Raw genomic sequence first — 16851 nt, forward strand, 5'->3', positions numbered from 1 at the left:
GGACATCTGCACTAAGGCAAGGGTCAGGACAGCTGCTGGCACGTGTCCGAGCAGTCAGCGCAAACCACGCTCAGTTGGTTTGGGGAGGGGGAAGAGTCAACCAGCACATCTCACAGAATCACAGAACCAATCAGGTTGGAAGAGCCCTCTGGGATCATCAAGTCCAACCATTGCCCTGACACCACCATGTCAACTAGACCAGGGCACTAAGTGCCATGGCCAGGCTTTTCTTAAAGACCTCCAGGGATGGTGACTCCACCACCTCCCTGGGCAGCCCCTTCCAATGGCTAATGACCCTTGCTGAGAAGAAATGCTTCCTCATGTCCAACCTGAACCTCCCCTGGCCAAGCTTGAGGCTGTGTCCTCTTGTCCTATCGCTAGTTGCCTGGGAGAAGAGGCCGACTCCCACTGCGCTACAACCTCCCTTCAGGTAGTTGTAGACTGCACTAAGGTCACCTCTGAGCCTCCTCTTCTCCAGGCTAAACAATCTCAGGTGCACCCACAGCAGAATGCTCCGATGCCACGCATGGTACCTCCTTCAACTCCTCTCTGGGAAACCCAAAAAGCCGTTATTAAGCAAGAAGACGTGGGGATACAGCCACTGAGAAGGATAGCACAAGCAGAACTTTGCTGGTTTTACCTCCTTATTCTTGTTCACACGCCTCTCAATGCCTGGCCACAAACACATCTGCTTTACTCACTGAGTACTCCGCAGATTTAGACGTTTTCGGTGTAGGTCTGGATTCAGGAAAATCCATCCCCACCCCCTCATTATACTCTATGTAACTGTCTAATTTTTAAAGAGATCCATATGTAACATGTATTAATAGCCAGATTTAAATCCAATCTGCATTAAACCTCAGAAATGTTGTATCTGGCAGCGGAACTGCTGCACATTTGGTCCTTATTTAATATTATTCATAGAGTTTTGGGCACATCAAAGTCTATTAAGAAAAAATATCTGTCAAAAAAGATTGCTGTAATTGATTAACGAAGCAAACATGGCCAGAACTCAGAGCCCAGGCACACAGATCACCCTGCTCCGTCAGTCAGGGCAGTAAAGACGAGCAGATCATGTGTGATACCAGGGCAGGTTTGCCAGTGCTCTCCCCCTGCCCCAGGGTGGGAATGAAGAATAATTTCAAACTCTACTGATCTGTCACAGGGCTGCAATGGCCAACGTCCCAGGCGTGACTATGTGGTTCTGCTCTTTGTAGGGTCTGGAGAATCTCACCCCCGTCCTCGTCATTCAGTGACGTCTCTGCTGCCGGTGCCGTGTCCCCACTCCTCAAAGGGACACGAGGCTGACACTCCTCACAGCATCACCCTGCCCTCTTCCACCCTCGTGGGTCTTGTGTCCCTTCTGGACTGAGCAAGGGAGGGCTGTGGGGGGACCTTGGGACCCTTGTCGGGACACCCAAAAAGCCACCTCCAGGGATGAGCAGCAGAGCTAAGCCAACAGCATCTACACATGGGCACTTCGTGAGCACCAGAGAAAAGGCTCTCACAAAACAGCCCGTAACAAAAAGCACCTTTGTGGAGAAGGAAACCACGTGGGCAGTACGTGAACACCCAGCGTCAGCACAGGAGTGCTCCTGCAGTGCTGTGGCAATCGCAGGATGTTTTTTGTCAGCCTGAACTGATGCACTTCTGTTTTCCGAAGCTTGCAAGCAGCTCTGGTGCCTCTGCCGCTGCTCTGGGAGGGTTGGCCAACCTGCAGCAAAGTGCCCAGGTCTCAGCAGACGTTGGTCCTGCCATCCATTCCCTCCTGGGCCCTGGGACAGCCTGCAGTGTGTGTGTCAGCTCAGCGCCCATGCAGAATCCCAGAATCAATCAGGTTGGAAGAGCCCTCTGGGATCATCGAGTCCAACCATTGCCCTGACACCACCATGGCAACTAGACCAGGGCACTAAGTGCCATGGCCAGGCTTTTCTTAAACCCCTCCAGAGATGGTGACTCCACCACCTCCCTGGGCAGCCCCTTCCAATGGCTAATGACCCTTGCTGAGAAGAAATGCTTCCTAATGTCCAACCTGAACCTCCCCTGGCCAAGCTTGAGGCTGTGTCCTCTTGTCCTATCACTAGTTGCCTGGGAGAAGAGGCCGACTCCCACTGCGCTACAACCTCCCTTCAGGTAGTTGAAGACTGCAATAAGGTCACCTCTCAGCCTCCTCTTCTCCAGGCTAAACACCCCCAGCTCCCTCAACCATTCCTCATAGGTCAGACCCTCCAGACCCTTCCCCAGCTTGGTCGCCCTCCTCTGGACTCGCTCCAACACCTCAACATCTTTCTTGAAGTGCGGGGCCCAGAACTGGACACAGTATTGAAGGAGGAGCAAGAGAGCAGGAGCTCCCCTCTGCCCATCCCCTCCTCATTCCCCAGACACCTCTGCAGCACGCATCATGGACACCCAAAACCCCAACAGTCAGGTAACTCGGAGGCAGAAAGGGAGGAGCGAGACACCGCTCTTCTTCCCTTTGAGGAGCCAAAGGAGAACAAGAGTCATCTTTGACCTCACTACCAAGCTGTTTGTCCAGAGCTGGGTACAAAGGATGGAGATCTGTTCAGCCCCGTCCACCGCCTGGCAGCAGGCTGCTGGGGACATCAGTGCCCTCGCCCCGCCGTCGGAGGCCGCGGGGTGGGAAATAACGCTGGCCATGAGCTTGGCCACCAGCCTCGATGGGGGTCTGGTGCTGGGTGCTGCCCCCCAAAGCACTGCCCAGCCTCCTCATGCCGATTCAGCAAAGCCTCGCCTGGGCGGAGGGCGATTACGGGGCTGGGTCTAGGCCAGATCAGCGCAGGGACCTGGTTCCCCACAGCAGCCTGGGCTTTACCAGCCCCAGGAAAGCACAGCAAGACCTGCACAGAGAAGCCTAACAAACACAATGCTTTAAAGCCACGCACAGAAACTCCTTTAGCTCTGGGCGGACCGCAGGCAGGGCAGAGGCTCCCCACATCCCAGGTGCGGATCCCCTCTGCCCCGAGGAGCGAGCCTGGGCCCAGCTTGGGCCCAGCGCTGCCGCCGTACCTGGGGCTCCGGCTCTACGTTGATCCGGTATGCTTGGGCCTTGCCATCTTCCAGAACAGCGGGTGACCAGGTCTTCCCTTCGGCTCTGCAAGGGGAAAATAAGGAAACTCAATTTAAATTGCTTTAAAAAAAACCTCCAAAACCCAGAAAAACTACAAACAAAAAACCTCAGACTTCTTTTAAAAAAAACCCCAAACAATAAAACTAAAACCCCAAACATATATATAGTATATAGGGCTGCCAGAGAATGAGTATATAAATGTGTTTGTCTAAAACTATCCCCAAAAATAGTACAGCGGTAAATAGAGAAGATGCCAGTTCCATGATATTAAAACCAGGAAGCTCGAAACCATTCTTGAACTCCAGGCTCAAACTTCGTGTGGAGTTTAAGAAACAAACTCACATCGGTTCAAGAAATCAGTACTCAAGACTTGTGGTGGTTCTTGTTTTGCTTGCTCACACAGGATCACAGCATCAATCAGGTTGGAAGAGCCCTCTGGGATCATCGAGTCCAACCATTGCCCTGACACCACCATGGCAACTAGACCATGGCACTAAGTGCCATGGCCAGGCTTTTCTTAAACCCCTCCAGAGATGGTGACTCCACCACCTCCCTGGGCAGCCCCTTCCAATGGCTAATGACCCTTTTGAGAAGAAATGATTCCTAATGTCCAACCTGAACCTCCCCTGGAGAAGCTTGAGGCTATGTCCTCTTGTCCTATCGCTGGTTGCCCGGGAGAAGAGGCCGACTCCCACTGCGCTACAACCTCCCTTCAGGTAGTTGTAGACTGCACTAAGGTCACCTCTGAGCCTCCTCTTCTCCAGGCTAAACAACCCCAGCTCCCTCAGCCATTCCTCATAGGTCAGACCCTCCAGACCATTCCCCAGCTTGGTCGCCCTCCTCTGCACTCGCTCCAACACCTCAACATCTTTCTTGAAGTGCGGGGCCCAGAACTGGACACAGGAGTCAAGGTGCGGCCTCACGAGTGGCCCATCAAACAATGAAGAGGTGACTGGCCAAGGAGATGCCATGGGCAGGCACCGCAGGACGGCTGATCATCTGAGCCCGCACCCCAACCCCGGCTGCGGGAACCCCCCCATCCCAACATCCCAGCAGGACCCCCAGACGAGGTGTCCCCACAGCCCCCCAGGACAGGGCAGCCAGCAAGCCCCAGGGCAGCGGGACCTGGGGGTCAGCACGGCCACCCCACGCCACCCTGGCAGCAGGTTCACGCTACCAACAGTCAGAGCTTTGTGTTTAGGCAACAGCAAAAACTAATGACGCTTCTCTAACGTAATGGGTGAGAGATCAGACGTCGCGCTCAAATGTTCCGAGTCGTTTAATTTACAGCTCAAGGACGGGAAAAGTGTTTTCAGATGTGTTGTAGGGGATTAAAGTCAGCTATGTGGAAATCATTACCCTGCACTAACAACTCTCTGCTCTATTCCAATGGCTGACAGGACAATCCTAAGAAAAATAACTTGACCTGGGTTAGTGCTAGGCCTTCAACTCGGGACTTCGTGGGAAACGGACCCATTAACAGGACATAACTAACAAAATAAAGTTGCAGACACCTTTTATCCCACGATTTGTTTTCCAAAAGACTCAATGTCATTCTCAAAAGATTACTTGCATGTGCTCACATATTTTACCAAAATGTTTTTTCACCTGGTAATGATCTGCAAGTCTTGCTCTCGACATTTGTAGAGCTGCTTTTAAGTTGCAAGAATTCCTGGGTCTTATTGGATTTCTCATTTCTCCATCCCCTTATAAACTAACATTTAGCACTTAGGAAAGCGCCAGGCTGGACCTGGGATGCTGCTGTTGTGCAGATGTGTAGGTGTGAGTGGGCAACAGCCACACCAACCTCCAGAACATAATCAGAATCACAGAATCAATGAGGCTGGAAGAGCCGTCTGGGATCATCGAGTCCAACCATTGCCCTGACACCACCATGGCAACTAGACCATGGCACTAAGTGCCATGTCCAGGCTTTTCTTAAACCCCTCCAGCGATGGTGACTCCACCACCTCCCTGGGCAGCCCCTTCCAATGGCTAACGCATCTCACCCCGGTCTGTGTAGTCCCTTCTGGGGGGTGACTCCAGGCTCCTGCCCATCCCCCGAATGCTGTTCACCCCCCATGAGGGTGCATCACTATGGTCACGACTGATTGTTATCACTGATATGGCCATTAGCCTTCCAGGAGCTGAACTGGGTCTAGAAGCAGCTACAGCTGATGCTTCCCCTTCCCCCAGACTGTGAACCTCGCCGTGACAACGTAAGGGGGAGCTGGGCACCCCGATGGACCCGGCCCGGCCAGGGCACACGAAGGAGAAGCTGTGGGACTTCTCCTCCTTCATTCCTCTCGGCTGAAGCCATCACTGTGTATCCAGGCTCTGGAAAGCTGCCGGTTTTCCTCTCTATTAGTCCTCGAGGAGCTGCAGAGGGGAAGTTGTGATTCACTTTTTCAGCTGTACTTTTACTGGAAACTTGAGAACATCCCACATTGTCATCCCTCCCATCGTCCAGCTCGCAGCGAACGGACCCCGAGAAAACCCCCCCGAGCTGGGGGAGGTGGGAGGGGCGCTCGGAAGAACATCAACTACGTGAGCTTCCAGGGACTTTTGGGGCTACACGTCCAGCAGACTCATTACTGGGCTTTCTCTTTTAGAACCTTCCAGAGAAACTCCATCGCTGCACACAGAGCAGGAATAAACAGAAAATCTCCACACTCCAATTCTCCAGGCAGACTCAGCAGAGCTGTAACGGCGCGTCGGTCCGTGCTGGCTCTCTGCACACTCCGTGTCCCCGGGGAAATGGGGTTCAGTCATCCATCCTCTGGAGTGAGTCCAGAGGAGGCCACGGAGATGCTCTGGGGGCTGGAGCACCTCTGCTATGGAGACAGGCTGAGAGAGTTGGGGCTGTTCAGCCTGGAGAAGAGAAGGCTCCGGGGAGACCTTCTAGCACCTTCCAGTACCTGAAGGGGCTACAGGAAAGCTGGAGAGGGGCTTTTTACAAGGGCATGGAGTGATAGGATGAGGGGGAACAGTTTTAAGCTGAAAGAGGGGAGATTGAGATGAGATATTAGGAAGAAATTCTTTGCTGTGAGGGTGGTGAGACCCTGGCTCAGGTTGCCCAGAGAAGCTGTGGCTGCCCCCTCCCTGGCAGTGTTCAAGGCCAGGCTGGATGGGGCTTGGAGCAACCTGGTCTGGTGGAAGGTGTCCCTGCCTGTGGCAGGGGGTTGGAACTGGATGGGCTTTAAGGTCCCTTCCAACCCAAACCAGTCTGTGATTCTGTGATCCCGCACAGCCTGGGGCTGCCAGCCCCGCTGCGGTTCTGCTCGGGGGCTGCTGCTCTCCTCGCTCACTCAGTCTCGAGCAAACGAGTGACTGTCCCAGTCCTCTAGCACCCACCCGGCCCCACACACAAACAGCCCCAGTGTTGTTACCAAAAGGGCTGTAATTGGATTGGACTGGGAAGAACGGCACCAAAATTATTAAAAATTTAAAAAAAAAGTCTCGCAGCACACGTGAATTCCTCCCTGCACATCCCAGGAACATGAACACGTCACTCCCGGGGCGGAGGAGCCAGAAAGCACACTTCTTGCCTGATAAGGAATTTCTTCCTTTGTGTAACTTAGAGACAACTTTATAGCAAGAAAAAAGGCAAAGAACAAGTTTTACCATGTGATCATCCTTATCCACACATTTACATTATTTAAACCTCTGAAATTCCTGGCCTCCAGCCAAATGCACACATCTTGTGGCTAAACACCAAGACCTCCACACCACGTTTCTGTGAGGGATAATTCACGGGGCCGCTTAACACACGGGATCATCTCCAACCAGCTGCCACAGAGCTGCCCTTCCCCTCCCTTGCAGGTGCCACAAGGCAGGCGAAGCAGCCCCCATGCTACCTGGGCTTGGCATCCAACAGCTGGGAAGAAGATGCTGGATACCATCAGGGCATGCTGAACCCTCCTGCTAAGTCTTCCTCAGCACCATCACCACCTCTGCCCCGCAGCCCAGGTGCCCGGCGCTGCTCCAGCCTTACTAAGCCCACCTCAACTCCCGGCCTCATGTTTTGGAGCTGTTAGCCACCGTTACAGGGATGCCCAGGTAATTCCTCACACGTTACATCAGCACCCGCGTGAGCATCGGTTACATAAATCAGCTCCTTTCGTGAGCTGACGAGGATTTTCCGCTGCTCCATTTCAGAACAGAAAGGCACTGGGCTGCTTTGCTTTCTGCTGCCCAGAAACAGCCCAGCACATCTTGGACACGGCACTTAGTGCCATGGTCTAGTTGACATGGTGGTGTCAAGGCAATGGTTGGACTCGATGATCCCAGAGGGCTCTTCCAACCTGATTGATTCTGTGGTTCTGTGAAAACTGGGCACAAAACATCCATTAACCTCAGTGGGGACAGGATCCAGCCAAGAAAGGCGTTAGAGAACGGGGGTGTGCAGAAAGAGGGAGATCTGCCCAAGAGCGCTGAGAGCCCTTGAGAAAAGTACAGAGAAGAGATTTTTAAAAAAGAAATGGATGTCAGTACAGCCCGAGAGCGTGGGCAGCCCCACAGAGACCAACGCTGACTCTGGCTGAGGGGACACAGCGAAGCCACAACCCCCCAGCACACCTGAAAAGCTGCAACATCCCCTTCCCAGCAGTTTTCCCAATGTGGGCTTGGGGCCAGCTCCTCCAGGAAGGATGCAGCACAAGCCTTCATGCTCCCAGCTGGCAGATGACAAAAGCTTCAGAGGAAGCTTTCGGGCTCGCCTTCCCCCTCTGGCACGGACGGGCAGGTCTGGACAGTGCTGCCAAGGACCTTCCAGCTGTGTGCGTCACCGGGAACAGCATCAGTGATGCCACCAGGTCTCCTGTCCAGCGCCCGAGGTCCTTTGGGCGCTCAACCCTCTGCTCTCAAGGGGCGGTTTCACCAAAGCACAGCTCCCACCCAACTTTATGGCTGCTGTTATCTGAGGCATGACCTGATTTGAAGCAACAAGTCTTCCCTCACAACCAGGGCTGTAGCACAACCACGAGAGATGTTAACACTCAGAGGAGCTGTCTTTAAGAGAGATAAGAAAATACGCAGTAGTATGTAAGCAAGAACAGGGCAAGCTGCACTGCTGGGCTGGTTATCTCTGGGCCGTGGACTTGTGTGTGCTTGCCGGGACGCTGACTGCCGCCCAGGATAAGGAAGGGTCGATAGCGGGGCCCTTTTCTCTGCTTTTCTCTACAAGCAGCAGCCCACGCCTTCCGAGCTGCCTCCCCAACACCGCAGCCCCAGCCCTGTCTCCTGTGGGCTCCCACCAAACGGGACAGCCAGGCTTTGGGCATTTTATGCTCTAGATGTCCCACTTGATGTGACCTGATTTTCTGAGCGTTTGTTTGATTTTCACTCTTGTGACAGCCCCTCCCGCAACACCTCTCAGTCAGAAGTCCCCCCACTTCTCCGCTTACCTCTGGAGATGCCTGTGGGGAGCAGGGGCCAGCTATTGGCGAGCAGCTCTCGTTGCAGGGCTCAGCTGAGGCCACCCCAGCAGCTTTGAGATCCCAGTGCCAGATAAGAGAAAAACCATCACACCCAGCGTGACGTTCCTAATGACAGACTGTGCTAACGACAGACACACTGATCTCTGTGCAGTCCAGCCACACGGTCACGCCTGACCATGGCCAAAGTTTGCATCACAACAGAAACCCCACTAACTTCAGTTGTTCCCTCCCAGGTATAGGGGACAGATATTGCCTGCACTGCACGGGGAAGTTTTACACGCTAATGGTTTGTTCCACCTACAAAAGGTTGGTCCTCCCGGCTCTTATTTCCCCACTGGAGTATCCAAGTGTCTTAATGAAGCCAGTTTGATAAACAGGATAATCAGCATCTCCTCCCATCAAATTCAACGGGCTCTCTGCAGCCCCAACCCCTCTGAAACCCAGATGGACCACGTGGGTCCCAGGACATCCCATCAGACCTCACAGGAACTCCCCCTTCTTGTCTTCCCCCCATTCCGACTTCCCTGCTGAAATTTCTAGTCAAAGGGCATGTACTGACCACAGCTGGAAAACAAACCCAATCTTGTTCTGTATCTCAGCAACACATAATGTCAAGTGTTCATGGAGAAAGGGCACAGGATGGAAGAAGCCCAGAGGGATGGAAGCACAGCTCCCTGCCCTCCCTCGGCACACACGCCTGGCTGGAGGGAGCCTCCTTGGGTAAAACAGAATTAACATCAAATTTCATGTCTTTGGAGACATACAACAAATGAGCTCATTATTTCAAGCATATTCCAGACAAACACAGTTATTTAAAAAGAAAAAAATCTCCTTGTGTTGATTCGCAAACTGTATCTTGCTGAAGGCGGCGGCGCACGGAGAGGGCACTGCTTGGAGAAGAGGAGGCTCAGAGGTGACCTTAGTGCAGTCTACAACTACCTGAAGGGAGGTTGTAGCGCAGTGGGAGTCGGCCTCTTCTCCCAGGCAACCAGCGCTAGGACAAGAGGACACAGCCTCAAGCTTGGCCAGGGGAGGGTCAGGTTGGACATTAGGAAGCATTTCTTCTCAGCAAGGGTCATTAGCCATTGGAAGGGGCTGCCCAGGGAGGTGGGGGAGTCACCATCTCTGGAGGGGTTTAAGACAAGACTGGACATGGCACTTAGTGCCCTGGTCTAGTTGCCATGGTGGTGTCAGGGCACTGGTTGGACTCGGTGATCCCAGAGGGCTCTTCCAACCTGATTGATTCTGATTCTGTGGGATCATCCTTTGCCCGAGGGATACTGATCCCTGCCTCTGCACGTGGGGCTTTCCTGGAGCTCAGCCTCGGAGCAGTGTCCGGGACGGTGATCCGCAGCGATCACAAACGGCACGCAGGACAACAAAATCCCCCGCCACTGCCCCAGGACGCGGTTCCCTCGCCAGCACCGGGTCACCCCGCTCTCGGGAGGGAGGTCTCGGAGCAGGGATCTGCTCACGCCGAGGAGGCAGCGCCGGACGCGCTCCCAGCGATGACTAACGGCTGGGCAGAGCCGTCTGGATCCCACAGGTCACTCGGGAAACGGGGGAGAGCTCCAAGAGCCGTGTCACCGAGCACTCGCTTTGGGCCAAGCTAAAAATAGCCCTAAAAAAGCGCTACTGGAGCTGCTCTCCTTACTGCAGAAAAAATAAACTGTTCAGTTTTTCCTATCAAGGCAACGGCCTCTCCCACGGACCTCCTGGGCATGGCCGAGGTGTGTTTGCTCTCAGAGGAGCCACCCAACCAACCCAACAGCGCGATCTCCCCGAGAGGAGCCACCCCACGCTGAACACCTCCTCACTGTCACCAGCTCCTGGCTGTTCCTGTCTTGCAGAAGCCTGGGCATTTATTTTTGTCTGACTATAAGATATGAGAGCCTTTAAAATCTGCATTTATAAAGGCTTTAAGGCCTGAAAAAAACATTGCAACCTTCTTGCCTACCTTCTTGCCTAGTTAAGCCCGGGCCAGCTCACCCTTGAACCCTGCACCACAAGGCTGCGAGCCATCACCAGCAACATCTGCTATAGAGAATCCACGCTGCGAGGTCTCACAGTTGTAAATATCCACCTTGGTAGGTGTAGTTGGCCAAACCCAACCTGAAGCCACAGATCCTCCTGCTGCCAGACGTCTTCCACACAGGAGCTTCCAGACCACTGCGACCTCGCAGTTCATCAACGACCTCATTAATGAACATTTCTGCACCTCAGGCAAGCTAAACAGATCGACCACCCTTACCCCCACCAAGGCACACACCCACACTGCTGCAAGACCTCTGTCCACTCCTCTTGCGATGGAACAGAGCTGTATCAGTGTGACACAACCCCTGCCCTGTGTCCACGGAGAAGGAGTACTCGAGGGCCCGATCTCAACCAACAAACAGATGCCAATTGCCGCGACTAAAACGAGGTGTAAAAGTGGGAGTTCAGCCCATAAATTCACACAGTAGAAACCCTCATACACAATAATAAAATGCTGCCACGCCGCAGGTGAAAGTTGCTTTCAGCAAAACATTATTCTCACTCCTGATGAAGTTGTTCTGCTGCCAAACCACCTCAGCTGGTAGCTCACCAAACCCTTCCGTCACTACACAAGGATTTCCACCTCTTCCAAGGAGAGCTCCACCAGCTTGTGGAGTCACCATCTCTGGAGGGGTTTAAGAAAAGACTGGACATGGCACTTAGTGCCATGGTCTAGTTGACATGGTGGTGTCAGGGCAATGGTTGGACTCGATGAGCCCAGAGGGCTCTTCCAACCTGATTGATTCTGTGATTCTGTGAAGGGAACCCTGGGCACAGCCCCCATTTAGGGTCAAAGACCATCCAGTCTTTTTTTTCTTTCTTTCCCCATGCTGAAGCCACATCACCCCCACAGCACGGGCTGAGATCAGGGGACTCTGCTTCGGCCAGGCAGCTCAGAAGTACATGTTTTCCAAGGGAAGTATAACCAGTAAATGACAGCTCTTTATAGCAGGAAATGTCTTTTTAAACTGAAGTGGAAAATCGTATAAACTTATTTAAATCTATTACAGATAACATTAGTCACTTGTGAGCCGTATAAGGAGCACTCATTTTGACTGGGTAATTTGTGATTTGCATTAGGAACCTTTAGCTACAGAATTCCAATGGAAAGCAAAAAAAAACCCCAAGCCTTCATTTTGCTTTGAAATAATCTAAAAAAGGGCATTTGGTGGGACCTTCTAATGTATATTCATTGAAGAGATGCGTAGGAAAATGATAGGTGGATGCCAATGAAGTGGGAGGCTTCACCCAAAGGAGATTTCGATCCCTGTGCTACTCTTGCTTGAGTCAATAAAACCTCCCTTGGCTCGAAGGATCCGACTCAGCTCACAGCCTGCACGAGCCTTGCAAGGTGCAAGCAAGAATCCAGACTTTTATAAATTAATTTGACCCACTTATTAATATCATTAATCTTTTAACAATAATTTTGTCTCGCTCTTTTTAAAAAAGCAGAACAATTCCATGGACCATGGGGATGCACCAAGAACTGAACCTAAGGGCACATCTGCTCCGGGGCCAGCCACCAGCCTTTGGCAGAGGAGCCGAGCAAGGCTGACCCAAGAACACATCAAACACAAGAGCACCTACCTGTTCACAGAGAGCAGCAGCTGGTCCACGCACGCTTTGATCTTGTTTTGTGCTTCTAGGTGTGTCATGTTCTCTGTGCTCTCACCATTAATCGCCAGAATAACATCTCCTGGGCACAGGTTTGCCAGGGCTGCTTTACTGCCAGGGTTAATCTGGGCACAGAAAAATAAAAGGGTTAGTTAAATGAATGCTCGGTTTTAAAACAGTCCAGTTTCTTGGAGTATGCAGCAGGTAAAGGGAGCAGTTATTTCTGGAGAAGACACGTGTGTTTTGCCTATACCTATAGCATCTACCAGAGGCTGGAAGTCAGAGCCAGGGCTCTCACAGAATCACAGAATCAACCAGGTTGGAAAAGACCTCTGGGATCATCGAGTCCAACCGTTGCCCTGACACCACCATGTCAACTAGACCATGGCACTAAGTGCCATGTCCAGGCTTTTCGTAAACACATCCAGAGATGGTGACTCTTGGGTCAGCCCCAGTTCTCCAAGGGTCGTACTCTACAACAACGCTCTTTGAAACCAAGAGATTTCTGTCAACCCCCGTCAGTGCGTGACCAGGTCCTCCCTTCTTGTCTCTTGCCTAAAATAACACAATACCCTTTTTCAAGAGAGATGCTTCAGACTCCTTTGGCTTGCAGGCCCTAAATCATGCTGCAAGAGGCAACCCCTAAAGAGCACGTACAACCCTCCTCTCTGGCTAAGCACGTCATTAGAAGATGAGCGCAGTCACCCTAATTGCCTCCTGCGGAGAGGTTACATTTGACATCAGTTTTTCCTGATCGTCATTCAAGTGACTTGTCTCCTAGCCCTGCACGGAATATCACACAGCTCGTTAAGTCTCCCCAGCTCTTTCCTTCTGGCTTTGTAGGAATGCCAGAACCTTATAAAACTCGTCACTTCTTTCCTGAGGAACTAACGACAGGTCCAGGTGCTGTCTGTGGTCAGCCATGAGACCAATCCTGCAGCCCATAAAAGAGTTCCTTGAGAAATTACCATTTCATTTACATCAGCCCAAATGTGGTTTTAATTTTTGCAGTAATATAAAATGATGCAAGGCACAGGCAGGACAGGTAAATGGGTCTGCTTAAACTCTTACTAGCTATGTGCTTGCCCTCTAATTTCCTTTTCAGTCATTCAGAACATCTGCTAATGCTCCGCTAACCAACCACGTGGTTTATCAAGTGAGAAAGTACAGCGAGTCTGATGGTTGGTTGTTCATATCTCACTGCATGTAGAGTGTGATGGTGCTTTCATTCATGATTTACATGGGTACAATCCCCCAGCCCAGGTGATGGGGCTCTGCTCCATCACACCCTGCTCGAAAGATCCAGGAGACAGGATCACTGCTCCATCCTCCATCTCCCCTCGGATGTAGCTTATGTGGGTGCACGGGGGCAACCAGACACTAACAAACTGCTATGCTGGGGACCAAGCACCTGGCCATCTGCTCCACGGTGCCCACAACCCCTGACCATGGCACGCCACCATTGAACAGGCAGTCTGTTAGAAAGGGAGGCACACACGCCTCCCTCTTCTCATCACAGAATCAGCCAGGTTGGAAGAGCCCTCTGGGATCATCGAGTCCAACCATTGCCCTGACACCACCATGGCAACTAGACCAGGGCACTAAGTGCCATGTCCAGTCTTTTTTTAAACACCTCCAGAGATGGTGACTCCACCACCCCCCTGGGCAGCCCCTTCCAATGGCTAATGACCCTTTCTGTGAAGAAATGATCTGTTTTTTCCAGTTCTATTTGCACAGGGAATTTGAGGAGGGTTTAGCTTTACCACCAAAGCCCTTCATGGTCCTTTTTCACCGAGGCTGGTAAAACAGCCAGACGGCACCCGGCGTAACACAGACCCGCTGCACCGCTCCCTGCGTGATTATAGCCATGATACCACTGAAACATGAACCTGGAGGTGTTTGAGGAGCTCCAAACCACTTTTTGCCAGCCTGAGTTAAGCCTTTTGTTGCCTTGTCACAGTAAATCAACATTTGCCATTTGCTCTTCAGTAGTTTCAGCCAGACTGTTTTGCTCTACAGAACCTGCCCGCCCTCCTCCACCGTTCCCGGGCTCCCCTGTGACTCAGCTCAGAGCAAACAGGAGGTATTTCTGAACACAGCCCACAAGAGCTGCAAAGCTCTGACACAGGACATTTCAGCCCAGGGTAGGTTTATTTTTTCCCTAGCATGTGTTTATCCCATGAGTTTTTTGAACCCGTGTGAGAAGACACGGCATTCACAGAGCTGCAGGCTCCTTCTACACCCACAGAAGCTGCCAGGCCCACCAGAAAGCCAACCAGAAGCTCAACCAGCACCTCCACGGAAGCATCTCCACGCGCTTGCCTCCTGTTAGCCGCTTCCCTCGGTGTCCGCCCCGCAGCCCTGGCTGCCAGCAGGCTTTTGGACGAACAGACCTTCAGTTTGACCCATGACAGCTGTATTTTGTTCTTGTCTATTCAATGCTGTCTAGATGTCCAATGGATTTTTCTCCCTGCACTGATCTTAACCAGATTGTAGCTTCCTTGGAGAACAAGCTGTTCATAAATGGGGCTCTTAGCTGTTTCCTATTTTTAGATTCTGGTTTATTTCAATTATTTTGGCAGTATCTTCATATTAGCATTTTATGCTAGCTGTGGAGATGACTGAGGGCTTGAAACAGAGCTGCACTGCAAGGACTCATTAGTTTGAGATACAGCATCGGTGTCACAGCAGCTTGGGAACCAGCATTGTAATGTCTGTTAGGTCCAAAGTTTGTATTCTGGAGAATAATGTTTAAAATACTTAAATCAAGTTCTCTGAACCGACATCTGTGCAAAGCCATTGCCACCAAGGACGCCACAGAAAGCCCCACGAGCCTGGTTATGGGTCAGGGCTGCGTCTGAATCCTCATACAAGGGTCCTCCCTGCTCTGCTCCGTGCGCGTCCACACACGCACAGCCTACGGCAAAGCCAGGACCTCCGGGAGGACAAGGATGCAATTTTAGACACTGGTTTTTGTTTTGGAGCAAAACACCCAAGAAAGGTGACCCTCTGTTGTCACATGGAAACGAACAGAGACATGAGGAAGGAGCAGGAGGGATCTGGGTGGCTTGTCCAGGCAGCGATGGGCTCAGCCCAGAACGCTCCTCAACCAGCTTCTCTTCCCTACAAAGATCTTCCATCGGTGCTAAGAACAAGCTGTTCTAAAAAATCAAGGTTGAGTGAACACAGACCAAGACAAGGCTGATGGATACGTAACCCAGGGTGGTGTGAGTGGTCTCCCTGGGACCAGGACAGGTTGTGTCTCCCCACCGCAATGCCAAGGGCTCCGTCCCACGGCGCCTGCTGCGCCCTGAGTGCGCCGTGCCCCGTCTCGCCCGCGCTGGGTGCCTGCCAGCAGCTGGGCTGTTTGTCTACTTTTTCTCCAGCAATGAGCTCAAGAAGGGCAATTACACACCAGCATGGAGCCAGCCCAGTCCCGCACACCCTGCTGAGCCGCGGGGCCCCATGCGGGTGCTGGTATTTCGGGGCCGGAGCAAGGTGCTGGTGGCGAATCACATGGGTGGACGGGGTGGTCTGAGCCCTCGTGCTGTCGGCAGCTCACGGTGTGTCCCTCCCTGCACAGCACCCACCTCCCAGGGAGCTGTTTCTGCCGCGGGGTGACAGCAACCTCGGGACACATTCGGAGCCGTCAAGTGTACGGCACTGAGAGCCAAACCCACAGCACACACCGCAGGCTTAGAGAAACGTAAATATTTTTATTAAAGTTCCCCTAAAGGTTTTTCTTTTTCAACCAGGCAAGAATCCTGCCTCAGTTGGAAGCTCTGAGCTCCCAAAGCCACAACCTGATACAGCAATGAAGCAGCACGGATGTGAACTCCTGGCCACCGGTTACCTTACACTGCTAGTGACTGTTGATTCTGTGATCTTTAAGTGCAGGATCAATCAGGTTGGAAGAGACCTTTGGGATCATCAAGTCCAACCATTGCCCTGACACCACCATGGCAACTAGACCAGGGCACTAAGTGCCATGTCCAGGCTTTTCTTAAACCTCTCCAGAGATGGTGACTCCACCACCTCCCTGGGCAGCCCCTTCCAACGTCTAATGACTCTTTCTGAGAAGAAATTCTTCCCAATGTCCAACCTGACCCTCCCCTGGCCAAGCTTGAGGCTGTGTCCTCTTGTCCTATTGCTAGTTGCCTAGGAGAAGATATTCTCCCACCACTGTAAAGCCAAAGCCAACTGACGGCGACCTGGGGTGAAGGTGCACAAGACAGCTTATCAACCCCAAGGCTTGCCCACGAGAGGGGAGAGGACCTTCTGGCTGTGCCTTCCCCCCCTGGGTGCCATCCAGCCTCCTCCCTTGTGCTCAGCTGGGTTTTAAGCACAGCCTGGGATGCAATCCAGCAGAGCCGAACGGTTTTCTGCGAGTGAATCAAAGTAACTCAGAGTAACGGGTCTGTGCACTGGACCCACCATCTGGGGAGGTCCCTGGCACTCACGTTTTCACGGCTCCTTTTACGCCCGTGGAAGCACACTCGTGTGTACCCTGCCCGAGGCGCCCGCCCCGGGAAGGCGGCGCAAACACGCGGCCTTTTGAGTGCTCTCCCCAAATCCCATAAAGCCAAGAGAGAAGAATGTTCTGTGTTTAACCCCTCCACAAAAGTAAGCAGCTGTTTCTTTGTTTCTCTCAAATAAAACGCAGATGCGTAAGAATAT

The 16851-nt window shown here is 52.4% G+C and overlaps 1 protein-coding gene across 1 annotated transcript in view; it reads right to left on the reverse strand.

Moving 5' to 3' along the window:
* The window catches only part of PDLIM4 (PDZ and LIM domain 4), a 42958-nt gene that overhangs the window by 16161 nt on the left and 9946 nt on the right, over positions 1–16851 (reverse strand). Inside the window, exons 2-3 of the mRNA XM_068409494.1 lie at positions 12148–12299; positions 3028–3112 (exon numbers count right to left, since the gene is read on the reverse strand). Coding sequence (XP_068265595.1) covers positions 3028–3112; positions 12148–12299 — 237 coding nt within the window. The remainder of the gene's footprint in view (positions 1–3027; positions 3113–12147; positions 12300–16851) is intronic.

This window comes from Nyctibius grandis, chromosome 10 (assembly GCF_013368605.1).
Source record: "Nyctibius grandis isolate bNycGra1 chromosome 10, bNycGra1.pri, whole genome shotgun sequence".
Lineage (NCBI taxonomy): Eukaryota > Metazoa > Chordata > Aves > Nyctibiiformes > Nyctibiidae > Nyctibius > Nyctibius grandis.